Here is an 18,252-nt window from a genome sequence, read left to right on the forward strand (position 1 = left end):
AACGAAGTATTCTGTAGTTCTTGCCAGTGTCTCATCCAGTGTGTGTGTTTTTATGTGTATCTGTGTGTGTATGTAATTGATTTTTCAAAGTCAGAGTATTCTCTTCTTTCTTTTGCCTATTTATGCAGCTCACCCTAAATTCAAATTTTATGTTTAAGTTATAAAAACAAATAGTGGCAAGACTTTAAACGTAATGTGAAATAGTTACTCAGTTTTATTTCTAAACTGTAGGAAATGGTAAATACAATAAACTATCTCACATGAAAAAGAATCCTAAGTGTTTACAAAAAACAATTTACTTACGGTATTACCAATGTTAAAATTACTCTGAGAAGTTATTAACAATTGTAAAGAGGGGCAATGAGAATGTAATACTCCTGATTTTGAATGTACTGTTAGGGGGAATTTAAGCACAATGGATTTCTTGTAAAAATGAAAATTAATATATAAAAAAGAAAATTCCAAGCAGACTGCAATCTTTTTCAGAAACTACTTAGCATAAGCTTTATATTTCTAACATTTGAGGTTAAGCACCATTTCATACTTAATACCATTGGACTTTGAAATATAAAAAAGGTTGAAAAATTGTACCTAGAGTAGAAAAAAACTTAGGAGTATGAAACATATTTTAGAAAGATAGATTTAATTCAACATTAAAAAAAAAACAGGTGTTAATAGTCATTAAAAGATATATATTACTTAAATCAGGGTCTTTTACTTTTTCACTTCAGAAAATCTGGTGCTATGTAGATATGTAGAATACATATCCAAAGAGGTCTAAAGCGTTTTCTTTCTTTCTTAAATATGTAATATATAAACATATATGTGATTTCTAGGCAAAAGTTAGGTTTAATGAAAAGAGAGCTACATTTTATGGTTCATGACAACTATTATTTATTTCCAGAACATAGCTGTCAAAGCAAATGCACTTCTTGCCGTGTTTTTTGGAGTTTTGTTTTTGTTTTTGATTTTTGTAGAGACAAGGTCTCTCTATGTTGCTAGGGCTGGTCTTGAACTCCTGGACTCAAGAGATTCTCCCTCCTTGACCTCACAAAGTGTTGAGATTAGATCTTGCCAAGCCTAGGCCTTTGTTTTGTTTCGTGTGCAATAAATTAATGAATCCTTCCCATCCAAGTTCACTTAATGTATAAAACAAATTTGGTCAAGGTCTCATTTTGCATTAGCTTTGGATTGTGCCAAAAAACTCTTAACATTTTCTTTGAAAGAAGTAAGTTTGGATCTTTCTTAAATCAGTAAGTTGGACATGATATAAGTAAGTCCCTTAAAAATAGAAGGCAAAAGTGAACAAAGTTTTCTAAGGCAGAAAAGTACATCCCATATTATCTTTCTATTATAGAACTATAGGAATTCAAAAGTAAGACTTCATTCAAAATATTTATTATTTTCCTTAATTGGCTTAAATGGTAATGCAAATATTGTGAGTCTGCCTTAAGTTTCTTAGATATTATACTTTAAATGTCCCAACCCTTATACAAAACCATACACGACCTAGTGTCTTTCACAATTCATACTATAGAAGCTCAGATTTAATTGTATATGCTTTGAAATACATTCTCTCCTTGACCATTGCTATCACAAACTTGAGAAAGAATTGCAACCATCATATCACATAGGCCTTCAGTTATGAACATAAACAGGAAAAAGAAAAGAGAGAAAGGACTAGGGAGAGAAAAGAAGAAATGCTCATTTATAGAGTTTCCAAGGGGTAGTAACCATATCCAGAGGGAAACATCCATAATACAGATGTGCTGTGAGTACTTTTTCAGTCATTAAGGTCATTTTAATGTATTTAAGAAGAGTGACCACATGCCACACCAGCTATGAATGGGTAAATTATATGTAAGGAAAATAATTTTACACAAAGTTTCAAAAGGTTTGTCTTGTTTTAAGAGGTTCTCACTCTGTTGCTCAGGCTGGAGTGCCGTGGTACAATCATAGCTCACTGTGACCTCAAACTCCTGGGCTCAAGTGATCTTCCTGCCTCACCTTCTTAAAGTGCTGGGATTATAGGCATGAGCCACCATACCTGGCCTTTCCAAAGTTTTGAATAGAAAATTGCTAAAGAGAAACCTCAAGCCTTTGTGGCTAATAGAATCTAAAACCCCCCCTAAAAAGTGAGGATACAATAAGATGGCAAAAATATAGACTCAAAATGACCATAAGACTGGAGGTAACATTTTATTACCACCCCAGCACTTACATTAAAAGCTACAACTTGGAAGGCTTACCAAATCCTAAGGAACTGTCATATAAAAAGATGTTTAAAAGGATGTAAACATTATCTTCCATATGATGGCGACAATGACAAAAGCCTAATTGTCATCTGTTAAGTTACAGAGCCACTGGCAAGGATACTTCTCCCAAAGTTCCATTTTCAAATAAGTGCCGGCACCCAGTGGTGCTGCCTTTTGAAGTGCCACCTGTGGGAAGACTCACAGCTAACATGACATCCATAACCCATTCTCAGGAACTTCTTCAGAGCTGAGGCACACACGAGAGAAGCAGAAGCCCTATCAGCAACACTGGGATTTGCTCTCTGCTCTCAAGGTCTCTTGATCTAGCTTAATTTTGCCCACATCGTTTTCTTCATTAGGAAAGCTTTGGTGGTTTGCAAGAATCTTCTCCACTAAGAACCGGGCAGCTTCCTCTATGTTTATGTTATCCTGTAATGCAGAAAGGAAGAACAGGGTTAAATTTTAGAATTAATTCCTAGAATAAGGCATTAACAGTATGAATGGGACCAGAAAAATTTGTTAGAGGTGGCATTGCAAGTGCACAGCTACTTTCCTCTAATACTAAAGTGTGTGCCCACTTAGAGCTGAATGTTAAAGAATAATGTGGTGATGGAAAGAATTCCCTTATTTTTATGAAGGACACTTTTTTTGATGTTCCTATCTTAAATCTTTGCCACTGAGGTTCAATGAGCTATCTCGATAGTTGAAAATGAATCTTTGCTCTGGGCTGCAATTCATATAATGAAGCCATTCCAAATAAAAAAAATTCCGGCCCTTGAATATCTAATTCAAGCAGTCAGGATACACTGTGAAAAAAAAATTGAAAGGGCTCAAACCACATTAAAATATGATAAATGTATCATGTCACTTCTCCATCTCTAAGTACAAATTATTCCTTTTAGTTGTCATGTATAAATTAGCCTGAAACAATGTTGTCAGTGCAACGTCCATTAAGGACACCCTAAGGAATTATTAGCTGTCACAGCATTTGTGTGACTGAATTATAAGTTATCATTAAACACACGGTAAGTAACACATTGAAAAAACTGTGCTTATTCTAAAAAATATTTAACTGTTCATTTTTAAATAATTTCAGATTTACTAAAATATTGCAAAAATAGTGAACATTCCTACCATTCACACATATTTCTCAAATATTAACATCTTAGATAACCAGAATACAACTATCAAAATCAGGAAATTATACAATAGTGTAGTATCAGTGTTAGTCTAACAAGCTTACTCAAATTGTGTCAATTATTTCAATGCCCTATTTCAGATGTAGGATCACAGGCTGTACTTCACTGTTGTCGCCCCGGGGTCTCTTTTACTCTGGAACAGTTCCTCAGTCTCCTTGCTTTTCATGACCTTGACACTCTCAGAGAGCACTGGCTGGTGAATATACCTCCATCTGCGATGTTTGATGTTTCCTTATCATTAAATTCAACTTACATATTTTTGGCAGAAATAAAACACAAGTGATGTACCTGCACAGTTTATCAGGAAGCACACTGCTTACAGTTGTTTTTGCCAGGTTTCTCCACAGAAAAGTTATTATTTTTCCCTTTGTACTTAGTGCAAATATGTCAATATCCTGTTTCTTACCACACTTTCCCCCACTAATGTTAGCATCAATTAATTCCTCCCTACAACAGTCATCACTGTGGTGTTTAATGGTGACTTTTTATTTCTGCCATTCCTTCTACATTTATTAGCTGGAATTCTACTGTTAGAAAGAGGTTCCCTTCTCCCTCATTTATTTATTCATTTGTTCATTTCTATCATGGATTATTAGTTTACTCTGTAAGTTGAACCCATTACAGAAATTATTTACGTTGTTGCTCAAATTGTCTTACATGTTTGGAGCTTGTATGGCAGTATCCTGTATCTTTGTGACATGTCCCCATCATTTCGTGAGCACTTCCTTAGTTTCTCGCACAACAAAATATCACAGGCACATCTTTACTTTCCTTGTCCCATCCACCCTGAAATCAGGCATTACTCCAGGGATTCCCATTCTTTTTACTGGAGAATGATATTTAAAAACCGAATTTTGAGCACTCGGTAAGTTAATTGGTTCCGTGGTGTCATTGCTTTTAAGCCCTCTCAGCAGGTATGGCTAGTATGGTACACGCATCTATATCAACTTCATCTGTTTACACATATGTGTGTGTACATACATACACCTACACACATTCTCACATATATATGCAGATACTCTTACACACACACACACACACACACATATGAAACCTGAAGCTCATATTAATGTCTAATCCAATCCAATGCTACAAGGTTCACTGCAGCCTTTTTCCTTATTTGTAAAGCCTTTATCAGACAACAAGGAACCTAAAAGAGCTAGGCTACGTACAGGCATCTTTCACAGCACTGAAACCAGCTTTTTAGTTATTTTTTGCCTCCACCCCCAAGATAAGTGTTAACTTTAATTCAAGTATTGATCTTTTGAACGTCCAAGTGACATTCAGTCTCAGCTATCCCCGTTATAGCAAATAATTATAAAATTCTCTAACTGTATGTGGAAGCAACTGGTTAAAATTCCAATGTCAGTGTAGTCACATGTTATTGTAATTCCCATATGTTAACATTATTAAAGTTTTATATTAGAAATCCATTATTTGCCATAAAGGTGAAATGATGAAATGTATTTGCAAAAGTTATCTTTTGCCTGTATTCCTAGTGAAATTCAGATGACTGCAGTTCAAGCAAAAGTCAGATCTGAAGTCAGCTGCTGGCCAGCTCAGAAGTATACCTACTAATGACATTTAGGCAGTACTTTAAGCCTTAAATCTAAGATTTTTAACCTAATTTTTTTATTACTGTTATTCTCTTGGAACACCCCTGGTTTACTGCTAAAGAAATTCTACAGAAGCCACTTCTACTATATTTGTAGGGAAACACAGAACAAATTTGAAACTTTTAAACAGTGCTTCACCTTTCACCTCTGCGTGTAATCGTATCCATAAATAAAATGAAACCGATGACTTACACAGTCACAAGCTACTAGTCACGTGACGTCTTACATCTGGGGGCAAATCTGGATTTATTACCTGAAAGATTAAATAAAGCCTAAAGGAGAATTTTGTCTATAATTTATAAAACTCCTCTACCAAAATGTACACTCGCATAAGCAGTTACATTTACTGCCTTTTTTTTTTTTTTTGGTCTTTTTACAGCAAAGCTGGGAAGCAGAGCAAATCACCCAAAAGGCATACAGAGCAGACAGAGGGCATGAGTGTCCAGAAGAACATGTCTGTAATCCTAGCACTTTGCGGGGCTGAGGTGGGCAGATTGCTCCAGCTCAGCGCTCGAGTCCAGCCTGGGCAACATGGGAAAACTCTGTCTCTACCAAAAATACAAAAAGTAGCTGGGCATGGTGGCACATGCCTGTGGTCCTAGCTTCTTGGGAGGCTGAGGTACCTTCTCTATAAGAAGGCTTTCTTTCTGTGATTTTCTTCTTCATGTCAGGTTAAGTGCTCACATAGCACCCCTGGGTTTCATCTTTCTTCTACCACTGTTTTATTTAAAGAAGGAAATTTTAAGATGCTATATTTATTCAGTTAGCCTCTAGCTTAGGAGTGTACATTTCTGCCTCTAGTAAACAGTCTTCTTTTTTTCCCAGTCACTCCATCATTACTCAATATTTTTGGAGCAGTCTCTCTTTTGCGCAGTCTCTCATTGCTTTGCTTTTATCCCGCAGATCATGATGGGCATCAAGTAGTTTTTTTACTCTAAGGGTAAGTTTCTAGTAGAGCTAAACCTAATCTGATAATAAATACCCAGAATGAGGTGGGTGATTTGGAGGAACAGTGATACATACATACGTGCAAACGTATATAAAAACACACATAAACACACACACGAAATCCACAGAACATAAACTAAAAGCTAGAACTGTGTTAAGATTTCAACAAATTTATGGTATAATGTTTGTCTGTCATTACAGAATTTTTCAAACATTTCATCATTCTTACATAAATCGGACTGTCACTAACCCCCTTATATGAAACTTCCAATGCACACAACTCCCCTCCAAACATTTCATATATGTATTATTTTCACCTTTTTTCTATATCCAGACTGTTAAGAATTTTTTTTTTTTTTTTTTTTTTTTTTTTGAGATGGGGTCTCACTTTGTCACCCAGGCTGGAATCCAGTGGTGTGATCTTGGCTCACTGCAACCTCTGCCTCCCAGACTCAAGTGATCATCCCGCCTCAGCCTCCCGAGAAGCTAGGACCACAGGCATGCACCACCATGCTCAGCTACTTTTTGTATTTTTTGGTAGAGACGGGGTTTTGCCATGTTGCCCAGGCTAGTCTCGAACTCCCAGTTCAAGTGATCTGCCCAATCCGCCCGCCTCGGCCTCCCAGAGTGCTAGGAAACAGGCATGAGCCACCATGCCCGGTCACTAGACTGTTAAAATTTTTGAAAGCCAACTTACTGTTTTACTTTTTCCTTCAGAAAATATTTTATTCAGCTTTCCATAATCGACAAAAGAAAAAATTCTCACTTTACTATTTATGAAGCATACCACAAATGTTGATATTTTCCAGCTGTTTCAAATCTTTCATACACAGTTAACCTAAAACTCTTCAAACATCATCTGAATAAATCTCCTCTCTGATCTTTTCACATGGTCCTGCATGTGACACACATCTTCACCAGAGGCATCTTCCTATTCATTTAGCGTTTTGCAAAAATCAAAAATTCTTGTGCTTGACAATACCCCCATCCACTCCAGTTACATGAGAAGTACCTCAGTTAAAAACTCAGACTCACAGAAAATGTCATTTGCTTTTTGCTCTAAATAACTCTTTTTGTTTTTATGGAAAATCTGCCCTTCTATTAGCCATTAGCCAATTTGGAAAGCAGTACTGTTGTGGACTGAAAGAAGCTATAACACATCCATGCTACACTTCTCATTTTCCAGACTTTCAAACACCACTCACACAAATACATCTAAATGCTTAAGCGTTACAGCCTAGATTTATGAGCTAGAAAGCAAAAGATGCATAAGCAAAGCAGATCTCACCTTTGCAGAAGTTTCAAACCATCCGGCGAAGCCATGTTCTTTGCAGAACTGGTCCATCTGGGAAGGAGTCTGGCTACTGTCCTTGTTCTGGTCACATTTGTTAGCCAAGAGGACAGCAGGGATAGGGCTGCCATTTGGAAGATGAACTTTACTATCCAGATCACTTTTCCATTTTAAGACTGCCTCAAATGTAGAACTTCTTGATATATCAAAGACTACAAAAGCACCAACAGCTTCCTTGTAGTATACTCGGGTCATGTTGCCAAATCGCTCCTGCCCTAGACATAAATATAGGAAAAAAATAAAAACTTGTCATTCAGACAGAGTTTACATTTAAGTATAACTCCTTTTACCCCAACAGCAATACTATGAACAAATATCTTCCGTTCCAGAGCAGCATAACCTGGTGTGATTAAGGCTATCCATACAGACGATGACCTATACAGCAGATGTGTCTGATAATTTGGTTTAAGTACCTAATGAATTAGTTTTATGTTCTGTATGATATATTCTCCATAAAACCAATATGATAATATTTAAAGCTACAAAGTCTGTCATTTATTCCAACTCCTCTCCCCTTAGTTTAAGAGAAGAGAGGCACTAAAGGAAAACACAAAGCTGGAAGTAGAGGAAGAAGAGACAAGAATAGAAGAAATGAAGCCTGTAGGAAGGAGATAAGTGCAGTGGGTAACATGCTAGTCCAATAGATTAAGGCTCGACATGAGATAAAGTAGCTCATGTTCTCAACTCATCTCTCCTTCATATCTCTAGCCCATACCCACTTCTGATGCAATATGCAAGATTTCACCCCGTAAGTAGCAGACACATGAAAATCTATTTCAGAACAAAAAGCACAACTGGTTGTGTTGTTACAAGAAGAATCAATTCCAGGGTTCTTCAAATATCATTGTACTTATAAAATAATTTAACTTATGTCAAACACTTTGGGAAAAATCTGCTTTGTACATTATATGGGACTTTGCAAAGCATTCTTACTATCTGCTGTTGTACTAATCTTTGGCATAGGAAAATCCTTCTTTTCATCTGACAGATGTAACAACAGGCAAAGGGATGCTTGGCCAGGATTACAGTATCACTGACTAAAGAAGACAGGACTAGAATTCAGGTCTTCTGACTCCCCCACACCTATAGAAGTGGGATGCTAGCCTTTCTGAACTATCTTGCAGTTGCCTTGACTTAGTTACTGACTACAGTGTGAAGGAAAAATGATTGGCAATCAATGCACATCGGAGATGTATCACTCTGTTCTATGATAAAGACACTTTCCTCTTGAAACACATGAGCAACCGGCTTTATCTACATTTTATTGATACATTTTATCTGCACAGATGCAAAGATACCCCAAAATATAAAATTCTTCCTTCTCCAAACTCTACAATGCAATATAATTTTATATATTGCTTTAGGGAATAATGGAAGAATAAAACAATGGCCAAATGTGAATGGATAAAGTTAAGGTTTGTTTTGTGATGACTCCTCATATTGTTTAACTGAAGCTGTATTGTAATAGTCCAAAGGTCTAAATTTTACTGTAACAAATGGTCACATAAAAAACCCTAATATTATGTTCATATATTATTGTAATGTAAATCTGACCAACTATATAGTTCATTGGCTCATAATGCTGACATTTATAAAAACTTCGATGATATGCCAACTGTTCAAAATCACTATTCTGCAGAAAGACTACATATGCATTGAAATGATTCAGATTCCAATTTCAAATGCAGTGCACACATTACCAACCACTTCCATTTTCATATATTTCAATTATTGAATATGAAAGGACTAAGCAACAAGATAAGATAGTCTTAAATTAGGAAATTGAAAAAGTAAGATTTCAAGATAATTACATGGTAATAAAGTATTCCTTTGGGCTATATCTTTAATTTAGAAAAGAGAGTGGGGTGTCAAACTAGTAAAAGAGCAGTCAGAAACCTAGAAGTTAACAAAGAGCTGTTAAACTTTAGTGACTATTTTTTTTGGGGGGGAGGGGAATGATCTTTAAATTTCAAGTATTTCCTTTTACTAGTGAGTCTTATTTAAATATTTACTCATATAACCTTTCTGGTAAAGCATAAGAAAATCAGAAATGTTTATGACAAGTAATTTAGAAGAAGATCCTGTGGCTTAAAAATATTAATTTTCTTTAGTTCCCAAGATTAGGATTCAAAATTTGGTGGCAGTCCTGACATCAGAGTGTACTTTTTAAACAACCACACTATATGGCAAATCAAAAGTGTCAATTACTTGGTTAAGTAAGTGAAAACAAAAGGCAATGGCTGGGAGAAAAAATGCAAACTGTTTATCTGACAAAGGGCTTATACCCAGAATATATAAACTCTCAAGACTCCCAAAGAAGAAGATAAAAAAATTAATAATGTAAGCAAAAGATTGGAACAGTTTGCCAGAAAATGTATGTGATGAAAAAAAAAATAAGCACAGGAAAAGATGTTCAACATCATTAGTCACTGGGGAAATGCAAATTTAAATCACAACTTGACACTTCACTCCCACAGGAATGGCTAAAATTAAGAAGTCTGAATACACCAAGTGTTGACCAGGATGTGGACAACTTGAACTCTCAAAGTCACTTTCATTATGTTCACAGATGCCAAATCAAATGTCAATCAACAGATTAATGGATAAACTATCATCTAGTTATACAACGAAATACAGCTCAACAATAGAAAGGAAAGGAACAAAACCATGGATACAAGCAAAAACATGAATTATCTCAAAATCATTATGCTTTGTAAAAGAAGCCAGGTCAGAGCGCAAGTGGGTAATGTTACATGAGTTCATTCATATCAAATTGTAAAAAGTGCAAACTATGACAATACAGTAAGAGAAAGCAGATAAATGGTTGCCTTGGGAAAGGCAGGGTATATATTCCAAAGGGGCAAGAGAAGAACACTTTTGTGATGATGAAAATATTTGAAATATTGACTACAGTGATGCAAAAACTTTTCAAATTGTACTGCTTATTGTATGTCAATTATACCTCCATAAAAGTATACAAAATAATACCTCCCTTCGAGGGTAACTGAGAGGGTTAAACTTAGTTCCTGCCTAAGTCTTCCAGGGCAGTTTGATGAACTACAGCCAATGACCTAATCCAGCTAAAAAAGGTTTTACTGGAATTCAGTTACCCTTATTTGTTTACATGTTGTCTATGTCTGTTTTTGTCTTACGATGGCAGAGTTGAATAGTGGCCACATACATGAAATGGCCTACAAAACCTAAAATATTTGTCAGGCCCTTTATAGAAAACGTAGCTGATTTCTGTTTTAGAAGGCTAAGAATATTTTATATCTTGAAGTGGAGGTGGTCTATGCATGTTAAGTTATACTTCAAGTTCAAAACAGTGTAAAATGCCAGGTAAGCCCTGCATAAATGTCAGCTATTATTGAGTGCTCCACAAGTTTACCGCATGATGAAAGCCTGAGTATTCTTTTTAAAAATGGTGCCAATTAAACATGTGAAAGCTTTAAACTATTAGCTCGTTATGTGCTCTACCTTGTAATTGTAAAAATGGTTTGCAGAGAAAAACAAACTTGATAAATCAAGTCTAACTATGCCAGGGATTCAAAAAAATGCTAAGCGCCCAACATTCAAGCAACCTCAGGCAAGAAACTTTTTTGGCTTAACTATGCCAACTGGTCTCAGGGATCTGTAGGGATCACTAAGTCCTCCTGGCTCTAACATTGATATTTTAGGTTCCCGTATTATAATTTGAATGTTATACCGATTTTCTATATATTCTATAATCACTGAATCCAGACAGCAATGGAAATAAAATGTAAATAACCCAGCATCAAAAGGCCAATACCATGTATGTAGGGAAACAGTTTGTTTTCTAAAATAATAGCAAAATATACTTTCTATTTTAATGAATTTGTAATCTCTTTTTAATAAATTCTTAATTAATCCATTAATGCTTCAGAAATGGTAAAGCAAGTTAAAAAACAAAAATTTCCAAAACACATGAGGTTTAATTAGGGAGTGGGAAAAGATAAGATGAATTTAAAATAATAATTGTAACATAAAATTAAGGGTTGCTCTCCAAAAACCTAAGTAGGTGTAACCTATATTTATATTTAACTATGTTGCTTCAAAGATTTACAACACATAGATATGCTAAGTTCCTCCAGTTGTAAAACTAACTTAAATCATGTACAAAGTATCTTTTTTGCTCATCTACCACCTTTTGAAACCCAGATTAAATAAATCTGTAAAGTAAAAGAGTAACAAAACTGAATGAAGAAAAAAATAGGAAAACCACTGCAGATGATGCTTAAGAAAAATATCGGGATAAAAGTGAGTGAAAATCATGGGGAAGAGGAGAATACATGGGCATCTGTTAGTTAGAAAGACTTTGTTGGAGCCTTAAACTAAACCCTTGCCATCCATTTATTTTCACATTGGTCTGTCTTTCTCAAGGTCCGTGAAAGAACAGTGAAAAGACTAGATGTTTATAGCCTACACAACTATTAAAAAGCACAAAAAACTTTTGAAAATACAATTGAATAGAATTCTAAAACAACTTTACCTTGCTCTTTTGTCTCACCCTCCAGAAGTCTCCCCAAATTTGTATCTATGCACTTCTTTCACCATCCAAGAGAAGAGTTCTACAAACCTAAGGCAACTTAAACTTGTGGACGTGGCCCACTACTTAAGTGTTGATTTAGTGTGAAATCCTTATTATTTTAAGGAAATACTTAATTTGAGATCTTCAAATTTTCCTTCTTTGGAAGAGTAATCTCTCAATCTTTAGTAAGTGCCTAGGAATACGTATTAATGGTGTTTTTTCTACACTTTATGATGTTTTGACAACTTGGGGCATTGCAGGCCTGGGGAGGGACTGATCCTCCCACGGGTAGCTAATTTCTAGAGACAGCAAAGGAGCTATCTTGGAGCATACCTCTGACATGCACACCATATCAGTCAGCCCATCAATCCTAAATCCATACCACCTGCCTCCTTGCACCAGGATCCTGCAGTCTGGGACACTATCCCCTGTCCCAAATCACCCCACAGCCCAATACTGGACAACTAGAGACTACTCCTATCACCCAGAGTACACCAAAATTATTCAAACTAGCCAGTCCTCAACTTGCTTAGCTTGCCTACCCTACCTCACTGGTTCCTTCCTGCAAAAGCCACAGTAAAAGCTCCAGCCCATGCATTTTCCTTGCTCCTTCTTTCTCATGACCAACCCTGCTGCTTTTCCCTGTGGCCTCATGTGGTGTGGCATAATGTGCCCCCACTCTTGGGAACTATGATAAACTATCTTTCCAATGGCAATCCATCTCCTGATCTGATGTCCCCATCATATCTGACTAAAAACAAAATCCTGGGTACATTTATTACAGAATGAGACTCGCTGAAAATTTCATATCAAAAGCTTAAGAAAATTGGAAGGTCAAGATAACATACACATGACTAATTTCATGATAACCAGAACATTTGGAAATTTTGAAAAGTATTTGTGCTGCTGTTTTGACACCAATAAACCAAAATTCTGCTATCCTTTTAAAAGTGTATTGCTTTCATATGTGAGTCATGAAACCTGTGTCCACACAAGTTACTATACCTTTCTGTGTTTAGATTACAGGACCACTAAAACCTATAATTCATTCAACTCTAAAGGTAGAATGGCAAATGGCTGAGAGCAAAGGAAAGTTGTAGAACTTCCTATCAGTGCTCTACTATCTCTACTAATAACCTGAGCATCTTTTAGCTTATGAGGGCTAATTGAGGCCATGAAGGATGGTAACACATTCAAAAGGGAAGGGCAATAGGACTGCCATTATCAGGGGAATTTCCATGTGCAGTAATACAAATATGTTATTATGCTGACCAGCTGCCTGCCTGGACAATTGTGAATGGATAGCCCAGACTGCGGCACTTAAAGGTGTCTCAGGACTCAGGAACAGTGAAAGATTTACAGATGTAAATGGGCCAGTTGGCTTCGCTTATAATTCAGCACAACAATTGAGCTTGAATAAGGCTGAGGATGGCAAGATTGTACAAGAGCCAGATTACCCATATGTAACAAAGATTTTAAAAAGCCTTGTAAATGACTTGGTATGTAATCAGCCACCAATAAACACTGGAAACTTAACTGCAGTATCTGTGTTTAAGATGGAGACTACAAATAATTACACAGACTAATTCCTCAAAGCACGGCTTCTTTATAATTAGAAATATGTGTATATGTGACTGAAAACTACCATTAAAATCAGGAAAGTGTCAAGAGGTAATATTCCAGATTCTTGCTCATGAAGGATTATAGGAGAGTTATGAAAAAAAAGACAAAGGGAGATTACTAGGTATACTAACTGACAAAGTATAAGATGGAGCAAGGCAATCAGGATCCACGTTCTATTTTGGATGGGAATCAAAACGATGGAAAATAAGTTTAGGCATAGATTATACAGTTTATATCTTCCAAGCATGCATTTTATGCTTGGGTAAATATCATTTATATGAATTCAGTTATGTTTTGAGCAGCAATCCCAAAGCATGTGTGAGTTAAGAGACTGCAATGGTCTTACACAAAAACTGCACTAAACTGCATCTGTATTTTAAAGCCAGATTCCTTCAATGCCGTAAGAACAGATTCATGTATCCGAGGATCACAATGGTTCTTAACTTGAAGAGTTCAACTGAATCTGCTTGGCTACATGTATAGAAAACATTTGATAATTCCAGCCTATCGTACTTGCCAAAGCTTTCAAGGATAGAGATTTGTCATAATTTCTTTACTATCTTGCCCTCTCACTAAAGCACCAAAAAAAAAAAAAAAAAAGACCTAACTAGTAAAAACACCACACCTTAACTTAGTTATGGCAAGTAACTGGCTCTACCTACTATTTTGCAATCAAAGAATATTTCTATTATTTGAGAATTAAATATGATCCAACTTTGTTACTACATAAGGCAAGTATGCTTAGCCATGGGGGAAGTTTGTGGAGCAGCCTTAACTTTGCCTTCATGACATCATCATTACTTAATTCAAATGGTATGAGCTGAGATTCACTAGTAGCTCAAATATTCAAACCAAACAGTTAGTAATATAGTTCTCCAAACTTCAGGCTAAGGTTTTTTTATTTTGCTTTTTTTGGTCTCTAAAACAGTTTTTTTGTTTGTTTTTTGGTCTCTCACTAAGCTATTTTTCTCCCTCACTTTCCTTATATTAAAATTCTATCTCTGAAAATCTTACTTATAATGTGAGCCTAATCATTTCTATAAATTTACCTCTAATTTTGTAAATTGCTGGTCTGTACTTGCTGTATGGGATAACAATACTTGTTGAAACAATATCTAACATCCAGAAATCCCTTTTGGAGATCTTAAACTTTTGTTTTCCTTCCTGGTAAAACTCAAGCTTTGGATTTAGTGAAAAGTGCAAGGATATCCCATCTAGGCAGACGTATCAGAATCTGACAAAAACTGGATATGACCCCTTCCTGTCATTCGAGGTCTGTGATTAATAAAAAAAGAAGAGGTGATACCAGAAAGAAAATTTATATCTTACTCCTGCTTTTACTTTCTCAAGTCTCTAACTATAAACTCTTAAAAATCTAGTTACTCATACTAATTTACTAGCAGTAGGACCCAATTATCATCTAATAACAAAATGCCATAATTTACGTAAAGAGTAAGGCAAGGTCAATCACCCTTCTAAGCAAAGTTTTAAACCATCTTTGTGAAAATCCTCAGCTATGCTGCAGATTCCTGGAGAATGACCGTCACATGGTAAGGCAACCTTTAGAATCCATGACTTTGTCAAGAAGCAGAAATACTGCTCATTAGGGTTCTGTGCAACAGCAGGAAGTATTTCGAAAAAGTCTCTGGCTTCAAAGATGACTTTTCAAACGAACTTTTGGCTTTTGGTAACAAACAACAACAAAAAGCTGAGTCCCCGGCTGATTACTCCTTTTCTCTGAGGGACTGAGATGCATACATGTATTCTCCTATCTGAGGGAGAGAAATGTGCTCTTTAATGAATGAGTTATAGGTTACAATTATTTAACACTCTTTGTTAAGTAACAAGCTATAAATGACAAGAGCACTACCTGGCAGACAGACAGTAGACCTGTGATCCGCACCCCCCAACTCTGCTATCAGCCAGGTAGCTATACCCTCTATGGGCTTCTATGGACTGTAGAATGAAGGGTGGCCTCGGGCATCCTCTAACCCTAAACCAGCTCCCATTCTAATGCTCTATTGCAGACTGAGCTTCTTAACACCTGTAATGATTGAACAGAGTAATTTTGGCACTTTATTTATTTATTTATTTTTTCCGAGATAGGGTCTCACTCTGTTGACCAGGCTGGGGTACAGTGGCGAGAACACAGCTCACCGAAGCCTTGACCTCTCTTAGGCTCAAGTGATCCTCCTGCCTCAGGCTCCTGAGTAGCTGGGACTACAGGCACGCATGACCACGCCTGGTTAATTTTTTGTATGTATGTATGTTGTAGAGACAGGGTCTCACTAACAGCCCAGGCTGGTCTCGAACTCCTGTGCTCGCGGGATCCTCCAGCCTAGGCCTTCCAAAGTGCTGGGATTACAAGCGTGAGCCACTGGCGCTTGGCTTGGTACCATTTCTATGAACTTTCCAATAGTTAACATCATCTTAAAACGCCCACTCCCAACCACTACACCAGGCAAAGTTCCAGTGTTCATAAATCAGAGCAGAGGGAAATGTACCCCCTCAAACAGAACAAGTGAAAGCAAATGGCAGAGAAACAGTGTATTGAGGAGTCATGGGGGCGAGGGCACCAGGGATAGGACTAGGTGCTGGTTTAGGAAGAGAGGAAGAGGTGAGCGTAAAGTTTCAGAAAAGCTTTCCCAAATCTTCACCGAGTGTCTGTCCTGGGCTTCCGAGGAGAGCAAAGTATTTGAGGAATGGAGTTTCCCTCACAAAGGCCAGTCTCAGAGCCAAGGCGGGTGATGGAAAATGATCTGGAAATGAACCTGACTTTTGGTCTTGGTGGTGTCACTAACTAGGAGTGCAGCTTCAGGTAAGTCACCCAATCCCCCTGAACTTGAGTTGAGACTGAGAGGCGCCGGCCCGCTTCAAGTCAGCCTTCCCAACTAGTCCTGGTGTATCTATGATACACTTGCATTATTCAGAGTTCAAACGTCTGGAAAAGGCCCCCTGGCCTCCTCGCCTCCCTCTGGCGTGCAGGACCTGCTCCAGCTCCTACTGCCCATCCCATCCTCCGGGCCCCACCGAGTCCAGCCGACCGCGTCCATCGCATCTCGCCCTTGGATTCGGCCTCTCTCTTCTAAACGTACCCAGGCAGACGAGTTCAGGCAGAGAAGAAAAAGTAAAGAGGCAGAGAGGAGCCGGGCGGCCCGGCTGGGCTCTGGAGTGGGAAACTAGCGGCCGCGCTTACCCGCGATGTCCCACAGCTGCAGGCGCACCAGAGTCCTGCTGTCCCAGTTGAGGACCTTGAGGGCGAAGTCCACCCCGATGGTGGCCCGGTAGTGCTGGGAGAAGAGCTGGTGGACGTAGCGCTTGATGATGCTGGTCTTGCCCACTCCAAGCTCGCCGATAACCAGCACCTTGAAGAGGTGCTCGCGGGTCTCGGGCGCCGGGGCGGCAGCCGCCCCCAGACCGGGGTCCCCGGCTCCCCCGCCCGCCATGAGCGCTGCGGCTGTCCGGCGTGCTGGGGCTCCGAGTCTGGCCTCCCGCCCGGCCTCGCGCTCTCCCGCCCCGCCCCCGGCGGCCGCGGAAACTCCCCCGAGGCCGGCCCGCCCTCCGCCGCGCCCGCTGACGCCGCCTGACCGGTCACAGGACCCGGAACCCGCCAGTGCTGGCGACCCGGGCGGGGCTGGACCGGGGCAAGGCCTGGCGCCAGCCTGGGGAGGACCCTGCGCTAGGTGGCTCCCGCCACTCCCTGCGCCCCCCACGCCTGGCCGGGCCCAAGTGGACTTCCTCTCCCGGGCGGCGCCTCCTGGCGGTCGCGGCGCGGAGGGAGGCCCAGCCGCCCGCTGGTGGGCCTCCGGAGAGCCGGCCTGGAGCCTTCGTGGGCGTCGGAGGTTCACTGGGGCCCTGAAGAGGCGCCGAGGCGGCTGAGCCGGCCCGGGGCCTGGATTGGCCTGGCGTCTGGGCCCAACCTGGAAGCCGCTGGCCTGGAAATCCACATCCTGTCCTACTGTCCCCGCAGGGAGAGCCACACCTGCGGGCCTTGCCCTGGGTCGCCAGCAGTCCCCTTTAGATGGGAAAGGAAGTGGCACCGTGACTTTGAACTTAACAAAGGACGGGTAACACTGGCCTGGTAGTTCTGTTTTTAACTTTTTGAGTGAACCTCTGTAGGGTTTTCCGTAATGGCTGTTCCATTGCACACTCCCATCACCAGTGTACAGGGTTCCCTTTGCTCCGCGCATCACCGACACTTATCGCTTATCTTTTTCATAAGTCATCCTAGCAGATGTGTGGAGATACCTAGTGGCTCTGGTTTGCATTTCCCTGTTCATTAGTGATTTTGAGCGCCTTTTCTTATACCTGTTGGTCATTTGTACTTCGTCTGAAAAAGTCCATTCAGATCCTTTGCCCATTAGTTAATTGGGTGTTTTATTAATTTATTTATTTTGGCTAAGTTGTGTGAACTTAATGTATTTTGGATATTAACCTCTTATCAGATACATGGCTCACAAATATTTTCTCCCAATCTATAGGCGGGTTTTTTTTTTTTTTTTTTTTTTTTCATTTTGTTGATTATTTCCTATGCGGTGCAGAAGCATTTTAGTTGGATGAAGTCCCATTTATCTAGGTTTGTTTTGGTTGCCTGGGCTTTTGGTGTGATATCGCAAAAATCGTTGCTAAAGCCAGTGACCCAGCCATCCCTCTTCTGGGTGTATACCCAAAGGAAATGAAATCAGGATCTCATAGAAATCACTTTCAAGTT

At 38.9% G+C, this 18,252-nt stretch overlaps 1 protein-coding gene across 1 annotated transcript; it reads right to left on the reverse strand.

The window, feature by feature from the left end:
• Window positions 1–2,186: 2,186 nt before the first annotated feature.
• Window positions 2,187–17,161, reverse strand: RAB32 (RAB32, member RAS oncogene family). The gene is made up of 3 exons (XM_050787422.1): window positions 16,738–17,161; window positions 7,307–7,584; window positions 2,187–2,684 (listed from the first exon to the last, which is right to left on the reverse strand). The coding sequence occupies exons 1-3, from the start codon at window positions 16,985–16,987 to the stop codon at window positions 2,535–2,537; spliced, it is 678 nt and encodes a 225-aa protein (XP_050643379.1). The 5' UTR covers window positions 16,988–17,161; the 3' UTR covers window positions 2,187–2,534.
• Between the last annotated feature and the right edge of the window lie 1,091 nt (window positions 17,162–18,252).

Source organism: Macaca thibetana, chromosome 4 (assembly GCF_024542745.1).
Source record: "Macaca thibetana thibetana isolate TM-01 chromosome 4, ASM2454274v1, whole genome shotgun sequence".
Taxonomy (NCBI): domain Eukaryota; kingdom Metazoa; phylum Chordata; class Mammalia; order Primates; family Cercopithecidae; genus Macaca; species Macaca thibetana.

Excerpts from the sequence above, each read along its gene's own strand:
- RAB32 (XM_050787422.1), bottom strand. The coding sequence starts at position 16,987 with ATGGCGGGCGGGGGAGCCGGGGACCCCGGTCTGGGGGCGGCTGCCGCC. Across the intron at positions 7,585-16,737 it reads GCAGCTGTGGGACATCGCGG|GGCAGGAGCGATTTGGCAAC; the intron begins GTAAGCGCGGCC and ends ATTTATGTCTAG. Across the intron at positions 2,685-7,306 it reads GGTTTGAAACTTCTGCAAAG|GATAACATAAACATAGAGGA; the intron begins GTGAGATCTGCT and ends TCTGCATTACAG.